Source organism: Semicossyphus pulcher, unplaced genomic scaffold (genome assembly GCF_022749685.1).
Source record: "Semicossyphus pulcher isolate SPU_LCO1_2020_fin unplaced genomic scaffold, fSemPul1.0.p SCAF_12, whole genome shotgun sequence".
Lineage (NCBI taxonomy): Eukaryota > Metazoa > Chordata > Actinopteri > Labriformes > Labridae > Semicossyphus > Semicossyphus pulcher.
This window is the reverse complement of record NW_027211626.1, coordinates 11,991,937-12,004,243: the sequence shown is the minus strand read 5'-3', so window position 1 is coordinate 12,004,243 and position 12,307 is coordinate 11,991,937. Positions and strand designations below refer to the sequence as shown.

At 42.3% G+C, this 12,307-nt stretch overlaps 1 protein-coding gene across 1 annotated transcript in view; it reads left to right on the top strand.

The window, feature by feature from the left end:
- LOC138588346 (protein bicaudal C homolog 1-like) overlaps nucleotides 1–12,307 on the top strand; it is a 67,426-nt gene that overhangs the window by 38,466 nt on the left and 16,653 nt on the right. Inside the window, exons 6-9 of the mRNA XM_069658414.1 lie at nucleotides 1,243–1,296; nucleotides 5,922–6,104; nucleotides 10,100–10,351; nucleotides 11,863–11,994. Of these exons, the coding sequence (XP_069514515.1) occupies nucleotides 1,243–1,296; nucleotides 5,922–6,104; nucleotides 10,100–10,351; nucleotides 11,863–11,994 (621 nt within the window). The remainder of the gene's footprint in view (nucleotides 1–1,242; nucleotides 1,297–5,921; nucleotides 6,105–10,099; nucleotides 10,352–11,862; nucleotides 11,995–12,307) is intronic.

The window sequence follows — 12,307 nt, the reverse complement described above, 5'->3', positions numbered from 1 at the left end:
TGCTTTAATCTCTTGAACCACATCATTGCACCACGCGTATGCGGAGTGTAGCTGTGTTGTCTTTTGGTGTTTACATCCTCATCCTTTCGGCAACTTATTGCCTTCAGAAGCAGCTCTCAGGTTGTAGCTTCTAAACAGGTTGCAGAGCGTTGGTCCGGTTTGCTGTTTTGATTGGCCGGCGCTGAGGAAGCCGATGTGTTTTGGCTGGACGCACTTAAAGAGCAGTGGATCCTTTCTGTAATTACCATTAAAGTGAAGTATGAGCAGTCCAGGAAAGCACACTGCTGGGCACTGCATGTGCACCTGTGTCTGAATGCACTATTACAAAATGTCTATTTCAACCTCTGTGGGTTTAACATGTTACGGTGTACCTACAGCATGTAGACCAATAAACTTGTCAGTCCTCGGTATGTCGAAGCCTGTTCGGCCACCTGCAGTCGTACTCTGATGATGCAAGCGCAGGCTGATGAGTAGCTAGAGACTCATGTATGGCTCGAGAGCCCTGAAGCTGTCTCTTTTTCTGCTTTCAAAAGCTTACTGACTGAAGCAGAGCCTTTGAGATACAGAGCGTATTGACAAGTGCAGCGGTGTTGATAAGCAAATATATAGTGTAAGAAAATCAATGAGATTGCTGTTTACCTTTCACTCTCTCTGGAGCTGTTTGAGGATGCTGTTCAAACACACTTGAGAAGGGCAGGTGTTTGCTAACATGAGGTTTTATTCTGAAGGGTAAAATTGCTTCTCACAGCATAGCCCTGACCTGTGTCAGAGAAGAAGCAGGCTAGCCTTCTTTATGTTTGCATAATCATTTATTTCTAATAGAATCACTGTGGGCTATGTTCTTGGTTTGCTTTATTGTCATGAGCAGTTTTATATAAAAAAGTAAAAAGACATTTAATGACACTCTTCTTCACCTTTTCATTTGTCATTTTAATCAGCCCTCTCATCATGAATGCTTTTAAAAGGTCAATTACTTCAATCATGCAGGCCACTTTTCTGCGAATTTAATGATGTGGTTCAAGAATATAAAACATGAACTAGTAATACTGTATGTCACAAAGAGAGATTAGGTTTCAGCATAGAGGAGGCCCTCATACTTTTGCTGTTTTCATTCTGCTTTTTCTACAATTTGCCGTCAACATAGAGATTTAGCACAACTCTATGCAACTCGGAGCCATTGTTAGTCTTGGACCTTGTTGGAACAGGCTAACTGATTTACATGTAACTTTTTATTGTGAACAGGTGTCCATCGCGGGGCAGCCAGGAGGGGTGGAAGCAGCTCGAGTAAAAATAAGGGTAAGTTGGAACTCAGCCACGCTTGTCTTAAAGGGATACTCCACCCAAACACTCGCTCCCTGCTGGATTGTTAGCGTGTAGCTTTGACCTGCGTGGAGCCGGGTGACTGTGGCCGGCTTGAATTTCTGTCAGTTTAAGTTGATGTCAGTACTGATTTAATTTTAACAGTGGAAAAAAAACAAAAAGTATCAAAGCAACAGAACATATTTCTGCCAAATAGTTGGTCACTCCTGCCTCAGTTTGCACGCACAATGTAGAGCTTGTAAGCAGGTGTGTGTGGTTTTTTATAGATTACTTTGGGGTTATTACTTTATGCGCAGAATTGGGTGATTTGTGCAGAGGTCAATCAGACGAAGCTTTGACAGATGGAATATTAAAGCTCCCTATTGTTTTACCCCTTTAAGAGTGGAGGTCGAATTGACCTGTTAGTACTTTTGTTTTATAACTTCACAACCAGATCATGCGTGCAGCAGAGAAGAGGAGGGATTCTGCATGCCTGTATTGAGTTAAAGGAAAGCAACAGTGGTAATTTACAGAGATGTGTTTGATGAAACCCTGTACATTAACCCATTTGTGGACTGCTGTTGTTAGCCTGCTATACATGCTAGAACACAGCTACACATGCTAGCTCTTGCAGTTTGTTTACAACCATACCAATGCTATTTCCTGTTTCTCCTGTTTTTGAAGATTTAGTTCCAACTTCCCCTTCAGAGTGCCCGTCTTTTCCTCTTCCAGTGCTCAGAAACTTTTAATCCATGCTAAGTCATTGGTTAGCCAGGCTAACACTCCAAGCTCATGCGATAGTCTGAAATCCTACTGTTGTTTACCCATTGGCTCCCAGAATTGAAACAGTTACTTCCTCAACAAACAAAACATCAAATCAGACTCAAGGCAGCCAAGTTTGCTGCCTAATCCTACCAGTGGAAGAGCTCCAGGGTTAGAGTAGGTAATCCTGCACTCCAGGCACAGTTTCAGCGCTTCCTCTCAGCCGCAAGCACCATTCCCAATCTATTCCCAAACCACTTCCCTATAACAATTGTCAAATACAGGCATCAGGCCTCGGCCCGTTTGCCTGGTCCATCTCCAGCCCATTTCCTAGCCTTCTCTTAATCTTCAATTTCAGTCTGACTGGAAGCCCGACCTCCAGCCTCAGCTCTGCGGGCGGAGGACCTCGCTCGTGTGAAGTGTTACATCCCTGAACTTTTGCTTTATTTCAACACTGTGGCAGCAGTAGCCTACTATGAACACGTTCCTCCACAATGGACGGACCAAAACCAACAATGCTGTGTGTGCATGTGAGAAAGACTGAGTGTGTGAAGTGTGTGTGATGGGGATATAGAAAAATGAGAAGGTCATGTTGAATGTTAGCACTGTCTGTGTTGGCAAATGTCTGCTTATGCACACCCATACTTCTCCGTGCCTAATGGTTATTTACATAGGACGCAAGCCGCAACCCAGTTCAGCTACATTTTTTTACTATAGGCGAATAAAAAGAATAATCTAACCCAACTGTAGCAGTGTGACACAAAGAGGTTTATAATATAAGCCGTAGAGAACCTCAAAGATTGTTTTGGCGTCCAAAGAACACACAGTCAGCGGATGACGAGGGTGGATCAAAGGACAGGTTTCCCTCTCAGTCAACTTGGCTTCTTTTGATGGAGCCAGACCTTGATACTCACCTCATTCAGTTATACCCAAATTCCTTGTATGCTTATTCATACAACACTCAATACTCACGACTTACAGTCCTTCAACACATATATGTAATTATGAATAAGCTTCATCACTTAACCTCAAGGCAATTTCCTCAAATGCAGCAGGGAAAGGAGCTCACGGGAGAGATTCTTTTCTTCACTATATCTGAGCTTCACCTTGAAGAACCTCATATTTAAACAATCTTTCTCCTCAGTCAGTCATAATATACAATGTTTTTTGCAGAAATTAAAATGTGGAGTAGTTAATATAATAAACCTCTTCTTATAAGTGAGTGTTTTTGAAGGGTTTCTTTGTAAATATTAGCAAACATCTCATTAGCCAAAGTACTGTCATCCCAAATCAAATTTTAGAACAAACCTGATTGCCTTTTTAATGAATACTAAAAGGACTAGTTTCAATTATTTTAAAGACATTTATTTTCTTTCTTGCTGAGACCTGGATAAAATGATTTATAAGATTTTTATTTTTTGCTCTAACTACGAAGCCGGAGCCAGGAGAGATTGGTTAGCATAGCTTAGTATAAAAAATAGCTAGCTATTGTGGCACTAAAGCTAAAGCGTCTATCATCACCTCTAAAGTTGATTTATTAACTTTTTATATTCTGTTTCTTTTTTTTCTTATATACTCTACTATTTTATATAGAGTATTACAAGACAAGTACACATTTTAACCTGTAAAACTGCTGCTTTCCTTAGCTAATTGTCCCGTATAGGGTTGTATTTATCTTCTTATCAAACTCTTGCAACAAAAAATCCCAAATTATAGCAACTATTTCTTAAAGTCCATTTTCTGAAAACAAAATAAATGAGAGGTTAATTTTAATATAAAAGCACCACACCGTAAAATGCAGCAGGAACCCAAACTGTTGAGGTTAAAAGTGCATAAAAATATCTAACACGTTGTGTGTTTGGTCCTGGGTGGCTTTTAAACCACATCCTCGCCTTACCAGCTCAAAAGACAGTTATTTACTTCTTTCTGAGAATTAGATGAGAAGATTGATACCACTTAAATGTTTGTCCGTTCAATATGAAGCTAGAGGCAGGAGAGAGTTAGCTTAACCGAGCTAGCTTAAAACTGGCTAGCTAGCGCAGCTCTGTCCTAAGATAAAGGTGAAGCGCCAACCAGCACTTCTTAGCCTCTCAAAAAGTTCTATATCTTGTTGGTTTAATTTGTATAAAATAGTAGAATTAGAACACAAGTGAATGTTTTAACCTTTAGAACTGCTGCTGTTCTAAATGCTAAATGATGTTTTGATCTTCTCATCAAACTCCTGCAACAAAACCGATCCCAAAATATCAAAAGCGTCTTGTAAATATATTTTAAAAAGAGGAGCTCTGGTTTATTTCACTGTCTTAATCCACTTCTGTTGAAGTTGCCAGTGCATAACAAAATGTAGCATGATGTGTGTTTGGTTCTGGGTGGTCTAAAGACCACATCCTCCCACCATCTCTACTAAAACCAGAAGGAGCTTTGTTGTTCCTGCTCCTTAGAGTGCATTGGGGATGAATGTCCCTTTAAAATCCAGACATACTAGAGTGGATGTGTAAGGTCGTCTGTATTTCTACTGTATTTCTGAGCCCCGCTTGGGTGGAGACCTGTTTTGAGTCGGTTGTCGAGGTGATGGATTCTCGGGGGGATTTCTAGGAGCTTTCGGAGGTGGAGCTGACGGGCAGGTGATGAAAGGTCTGGCCGGTTGCTTTACCTCGAAGATATTTTCATTTTTCTTCATCTCTCACCCTTTATGTCAGAAGAACTTTTAACAGCGCTCTCAGATTGGATACATGTGAAGCTCGTATCTGCCAGGTAGACTTCTTAAAAAAAAAAAAAAGCTGAGGTCAGCTCCACCATAAAAATCAGTCTATTCTTCATTCAGCGCCTGACTCCTGCTGTTCTTCTTGTCCTCTCCTGCGTTTCCCTCTGTGCTGACCTAAATTTCTCGAGCCCTCTGAGAGCGAGTGCTGAAACGTGATATAAATGTAAGGCCAAGCGCATATGGGACTGATCAGGGACGCATTTCTTTGGTCAGAGCAATTCATGCTGCTTGCCCTTCACTGGCAGCCAAAACCGTAGTGGCGCTCTGCCCGAGAGTCAGTGTTTGGATAACACTGTGTGTGTGTGTGTGTGTGAGAGTGTGTATTATTCTCCGATGGCTGAGAGTGTGTATGTGTACATTCCCTTCAGTGTGTCTCTGTTTGGGTGTGTGCCTGTGTGATTTCTCTCCCATGCATGCATAAGTATGTGTATGCATGAAGCGAGCCCTTCCTGTCAGCATCTATTGTGTTCGAACGGCTCCTGTGATTCGAATGACAACAGATGATGTCTGTCGCTGCTTCTGTGGTTTGATTCAGTGATTTGAAATTAATGTATGAGCCTGAACAAGCCATAGACCACTGGCGCTCTGATGAATTTTTAAACCATAGTTTGAATGACTGTGCAGCCATGATGTTTAAATTAATCTTGTGATTGATACCACAGCATAACACTGTTGCATACTTCATGAAACAATAACTGTTTCTCTCTTACTGCTGGCACGCTGACCTCATTTTGATTAACTTCTCTGGGTTTATTTGAGCTGACAGATTTGCGTGCAAAGTTTTGCCACCTTCTGCTAGACGCAGGGTTGTTATGTCTGAGAATCAGTTCACATAAGTCTTCACTATGTAAGGAAATCAGTCTGTTTTTACTTGGTGTCCAAATGGTCTCAATGAGTTTGAACGATTGATGTGATGCAAGCCAGTACTCCTTCCTTTTACTCCATTTTTTTGTCTCTGCTGCAGTGGCAGCATTTCAGCAGCCATCGTTACGTGTCATTGACTCATGTTCAAAGAAATAAGATGAAAACAAAAGGATTCTCTAATTGCAATTTCTCTTTCTCTTCCTCTCTCATCTTCTGTCCATCCGTCCTGCAGGAGCTGCTCCCTCTCGTGCTGTCTTTCGAGCTTCCCGCCATCATGCAGTCCGACCCCAGCTCCCCCACCGTGCAGCACATCTCGCAGACCTACAACCTCACAGTCTCCTTCAAGCCCCCGACCCGCCTCTACAGGGCCACAGGCGTGGTTCGCGGCTCACAGAATAACGCCAACGCAGTTAAGGTGAGGAGGCTCTGCTATATGGTTGACTTTGTTGGACAGCTGAGTGGGATGAACAGTGCCGTTTTTACTTGGAAAGTGCAAAGAAAGTTGAAATAGGGGGGTTGGTTTAGCTCAGTTGGTGGAGCAGGCGGCCCATGTACAGAAGCAAAGTCCTTGACGCATCGGCTGTGAGTTCGACTCCAACTCGCCGCCCTTTGATGCATGTCTAACCCCATTCTCTCCTCCCAACATTTTATGTCCATCTTCACTGTCCTTTATATTAAAGGCAAAAAGGCCAAAAAAACATCTTTAAAAGAAAGTTGAAATAGATAGATAGATAGGGAGAGCACTTTGGTGTTTAATGTCTTGCTCAGTGGGAGTCTATGTGGACTGGAGGAGCGAGGGATCGAACCACCAACTCTGCGATTAATGGAAAACCAGCTCTACTTGACAGTCATCATTTTATATAGGAATATAAACAAATCTTAAACAGCTGTTAGAAGACACACTTCCAAATCCAATTTTTAAAGAGGGCCAAAAATAAATAAATTATAGTGATTTCTAAATAATGTATTGTATAGTTTTATGAGTAAATTGTAAAAAAACATATATATATTTTCCAATAAATTTTTTTGGACTTTTACACCTTTATTTTAGAAAGAGAGGACAAACAGAGGAAGAAACAGTGGGGGATGTGGGGATGACACATGGCGGGGGACCAAGCGTGGGAGTCGAGCCTGGGGCCGCTGCATCGAGGACTGTAGCCTCTGTGAATGGGACACACTTTAATTTGTAACTGTTTAACTGTTGAGCTGAACCGGTGCCCCCCAAGATTACATCTTGAAGTTACCCATTTTGTCTGACAGAAGGTCCAAAACCCCAAAGACGTAACATTTTTAAACTTATGAAATAAAATAGAGCCAGACGGGGCGCTGGTTGGTAGAGCAGGCTCTCCATGTACAGAGGCTACAGCTACGCACTGATCGCAGGCTCGACTTCCGGCCTGTCGATCATTTGGTGCATGTCATCCCCCACTCACCACTCCCTACATTTCCTGTCTCTCTTCAGCTGTCCTATCCAATGAAGGCAAAAGCCAAAGGTTAGAATCAGGCAGGTTTTTTTGTTATATGACCTGATCAATAATTCAGTTAAGTCCATATTGTTGTCTGATGTCGACTGTAAAGCACTGGATTAAATTCCATACAAACTCAGAGCTCCAGTACTAATTGACCGACTCAGTCACATGGTCCTTTTGGTACTGGTGCCCTAATTTGGTACTCTATTTCCTGATATTGCACTTACTGCATAAAAAACAGTAAGAAATATTTTATGTATAATTTTCTATGTAAATCTGAGCAAACTTCATAAAGAAACCAAATCACAAAAGGTCATAGGTTCGACCCTCCTCACAGTCAGTATGTGTCCCATTAAAGATGCCTGAATAACTAACTGAAGTCTGACCTGTGCACTCCTGTCAGTCATCTCAGTGAAACAATATTTGAATTAACACCCTCCCTCGTCTCCACCCCTTTACACGGCGAGCCACAGACCAGGAAAAGGTCTCCAGAGCTCCAGCATGTCAGAGCCCACCAACACTGTCAGCGTTCCTCACTTTTCTCGTATCAACTGCCTCATTACTTTCAGCACCACGGGGGCAAGAGAGTGCTGAGGGATGTTTGGTGGCTTGAACCGGACGGCTGCTGGGTCAGCGCTCCAGTAGGTGGGAGACGCAGCTCAGCTACTGTACCAGGAGGTCCATGGGTTTCTCCTGCGTTAAATCTTGTGTTCCAACCATGCAGACTGTTTATGCATGAACATACTGTATGTTTATATATGTTTATACTCATTGATGCACTTCCTTAACTGGCATATGAGATGTAGCTTGTTCTGTCTGCCAAGCAATCTCCTCATCATCTCTGCCAAATCATACCTGCCAGCTACAGAGACTGTCAAAAAATGTGAGCGCATTTCATTGTACCAGTGCCTGCATTTGGCATTCCTATGTGCTGTGTACAGTTAGCATGTGCAAATGTATGCAGAAGCACGGCCCCTGAGCGTGTGGTAGGTCTGCGGGGTCAGTGAGGATTGGGTTCGTGCCAGATAGCGGCTCGAGGATTAGAGAATATGTGTGCTATGTTATGTGGTGGTGCGAGACCCTTGGAACACCTTCGAGGATTGCCAAAACCGCTGTGGATTGTTGTGTTTCGCTGGCCGCAGCGTGTGAATTCCCGTTGCCGACTGGAAATGGCTTACTTTACAAGGCCAAGTGATGGCTTGCAGAGGCATGGCGGAGACAGCGAGGAACGAGACTGTTCAACTGGACGGCAGATGGAGGGGAAAATACAATAGTTTCCACTGGTTATACAGAACATAGTGGTGTTGTCTATGGGAAATGGGCACACAGCTCTGCTATTGTCCTTGTGAATGCATTAGTTTATAATGTGGTCGGACGGATGCTCTAAATGAAATATTGTTTCAGCTTTGTTCTTTGACATTAGCTCTCTGTCACGTCTTTCTGTTTGTATAACTGTTATTTTTTATGCCTATAGGTAAAATCCTCTTATACAATAAGCTTGCATCCAATGCTTGTTTAATAATTACTGTCATTATTATACTTCACATTGCATGTGAATTAAATATTTGCATCTCCTTCCACATCTTTGTTTAGACAACTAACAGAAGATTTTTCACTAATTTTTCTTAATGGGTTATTTATCCAGCAGACATGCCAATCATTTGCTGCCGCCAGCTTCTCAAACACAAGCAAGCTGTTGTGTTTTATATTATAGTAAATTGTGTTAGGACTGTTGGTTGATAGACTTAATGATTAATTAAAGCTATTAACAAATAAGCAATAGACACATGAATCATATAAAAAGCAGCATGAATGTTGAAGTTATCATGTTAAATATTTCACAACACATGTAAATAATGTTATTATTCGAAGCTTAAATCCTGTTTGGATTTTTAGCCTTGCTAGCGACATCGGTCCATGGATGGTGCTGTAAGGCAGTCATGTGGTCCTACCCTATTCATACTGACATATATCAACTATAGGCTGAAGTGTTGTGAATATTTGTACAGGATTTAATTTCCCTTTAATTGTTAATTATAACTTCAGTGGTATTTTGACTTTTCATCAAGCACCACCATCTACGGCTACAGCTAAGGACTATTTTGATCGATGACCAGTCATTGATTATTAAAACGATGAGTTGACTAATCGGATAAAGAATTGCACAAATTTAGTCAGAGGTTCTTTTTAGCATGTGCTAACTATTCTATCAAAAAGATGCCTTTTATTAAACTTTGCTGCCGATCCAACATCAAGTTTTTTGTCTATTTAAAACCCAGTACAGTCAAAGAGCTGATATAAAACATAAATCAAACCAAGTACACAAGTCCAACGTTCGCTTTGCACATCTTGCAGGCGATCCTTTTCGCTGCAGCAGTTCGGGTGAAATGCTCACAGACTTCAGAAGTTTTAGGACATGATGGTGTTGCATCCGCCGCCCCCATTTTTCTATGTTTTAATTTACCTGTCGCTTCCCGGTCATTGTTTTGAATGCACAACTCTCAGCAGAGATAGTAAGGATGCGAGATGTCTCACCCCTCAGCAACTCAGCTTTTGAAAACGATGTTATATCCGCCATAGCATTAAAACCTGCACGAGGACCAAACCAACTAATTATCAACAATTACATTTGTTGGAAACTAATTTGATCATCTATTTTTGTCAACAATGTTGACTAATTGTTGAGCCTCTACCACCATCGAGTCTTAATTCTTAATTTGTCCAATATGTTGATTTTAAAAGATTTCTAATACGAGAAAATTTAGGTTTTCCCATGAGCCTCAGCAGTACCTTGTGTTTAGTGATAAACAGAGATGGTAAACATGACAAAGGTATCTTCTGTACATCTCGTTGTAAGCATGTAAAATTGCTAACGTTTACTTGTACTTCAATTAGCTTAAAGCCTCTATGCACACTTTAACCCTGTCCTTGTTTCCCCCAGAGAGGTACCTTTCTGCTGTTGGAGCACCTGGCTGGCAGCCTGGCGACCACCATCTCAGTCACCACCCACCTGGACATCGCTCCGCAGCACCACCTCTTCATGAAGGGCCGCAACGGCAGCAACATCAAGCACATCACCCAGAGAACGGGAGCCCAGATCCACTTCCCTGACCCCAACAGCCCCCAGAAGAAATCCACGGTGTACATTCAGGGCACCATCGAATCAGTCTGCCTGGCACGGCAGTACCTCATGGTGTGTACTTTGTGTGTTTGTTTACCTCCGCTGGTTGAACTTAATGACTTTAAACTGCTAAGCTCTGCTTTCGCGGTGAACAGAAGGCATTGGCAATATATCCCTTACATATACAAATTTTGCACGCTGTGTGGTAGCCATAATAGATGTCATTGTTTCACTAACATCATCATGTTATGTGTGAATGATGCGTGGGTTTTGGGATGGGGTTTTAGGACTAAACCATGATTGTCTTTGGGGGTTTAGAAAGCCTTGGGAGAGATTCACTTGGCTCTGCTCGTGCTGCTGAAATATCCAGCTAAACGACAATCTGTAGCCCGCTCAAGGTTAGCCTGCGTGATTTATAGCCTCATACCTGCATTTGGGATAAACACTCATTTGCATCAGCTTGGCTGGAGTTCGCATTGTCCTGTCTGTATACAGATTGCCCTTATTGGTAGCAATGGTAATGGTTTGGCTTGGATTCGGAGTCGATTTTAGTGGACTTAAATTTCATCCTTGTCTGTAATTCAGATACCAGCACATTACCATGAGTTTCTGGACTCGCCTCTGTTGGTTCAAAATGCTCTGTGGTCGTTCTTGTCCTGTTGCCTGTAACCGCTGAGGCTGCCCTTATCTGAATTTCTGAGGAATACAACCAAATATGTGATCAACAATGTGTTAGAGTGATGGCTGTTTAATTATGGTTGGCTAAAAGCTTCTGCCGAGCTCATGCACATAAGACATCTCAGCAGTAAACAGCTTTGGCTCCCTGTTTGGAGATCCATAATGCAGGGCAGTAATTCTGCCTTCTCTTTGTCTGCGGTCTCCCCTCTGGCCCCAAAGACAGTTAGCAAATGCCACAGTTCTCGCAGTGACTAAACACGACTCTCTCTGTTTGGACACACAAGATGGAGCCTCTCACTGTCTGTCTGTCTGAGTGAGAACGCAAAAAAAAACAACTGATTTATGGCAGAAGAATTAGAGGGGAGAGAAGCACAGAAAGAAAAGGATGGGGGAGGAGGGTGAGAGGGAAGAGAAATGGGATAAAAAAAGGAGAAGAGTTGTTTTGAAAGTAGAAAACAAGAGTGGACATACAGGAGGGAGAGAGGAATCACGCTCTCAGTAGCCGTACTGTGTGATTTGGCCTCTTCCAGCCAGACTGTAGATTACAGCTCCAATCTCAGACCCTGTCAGAGCCAGCCTGGCCCTATACTCTGCTGCTAATTACACCCACTCACAATAGAAGCGCTGTCCAGCACTCGGCTCAAAATATAGATGTCTGTGGTGCTTGTGGTGGTGATCATGCAAAACAGATTGCTCTTGGCGGAATTTCCCGAGCTCAGTGTGGGATGGATCCAGCAGTGAATCTTGTATTTATTGGTATGGCTAACATGTGGGTCTACAGATGGTGAAGCCTGAAAGTAACATTTACCACTGTTATGAGAAATAGCCTATAAGAAAGAAACACATACAGTATATTTTACAGGCTCTAAAACATATGAAAAACTTTTATGTTGTTTGCTCCACAGGGCTGCTTGCCTCTGGTATTAATGTTCGACATTAAAGAGGACGTCGAGGTGGAGCCCCAGTGCATTACAGCGCTAATGGAGCAGCTGGACGTCTTCATCAGCATCAAACCAAAGCCGAAACAGCCCAGCAAGGTATGACAGCATGTTTACACTCACACAGCATGCAAAGTTTTGTTAGCCATGGATGGAAATATTGGTCGGTGAATCAGTCAGTTAATCGCTTTGATCCAGACTGAAATATCTCAACAACTATGCGACTGATTTTCTGTCCTTTCCTGTTCCACTGACGATGTGTTCTAATAACATGGCTGGTATCCTGACTTTTCATCTAGCCTCATCATCAGTTCAAAATATACCATACTATAATATTTTTAGCCTAAGCTAATTTGCCACTTTAGTTTCTAGATTCGCTTTGCTTGTGTCTTCCTGTTTTATTCCTTCATGT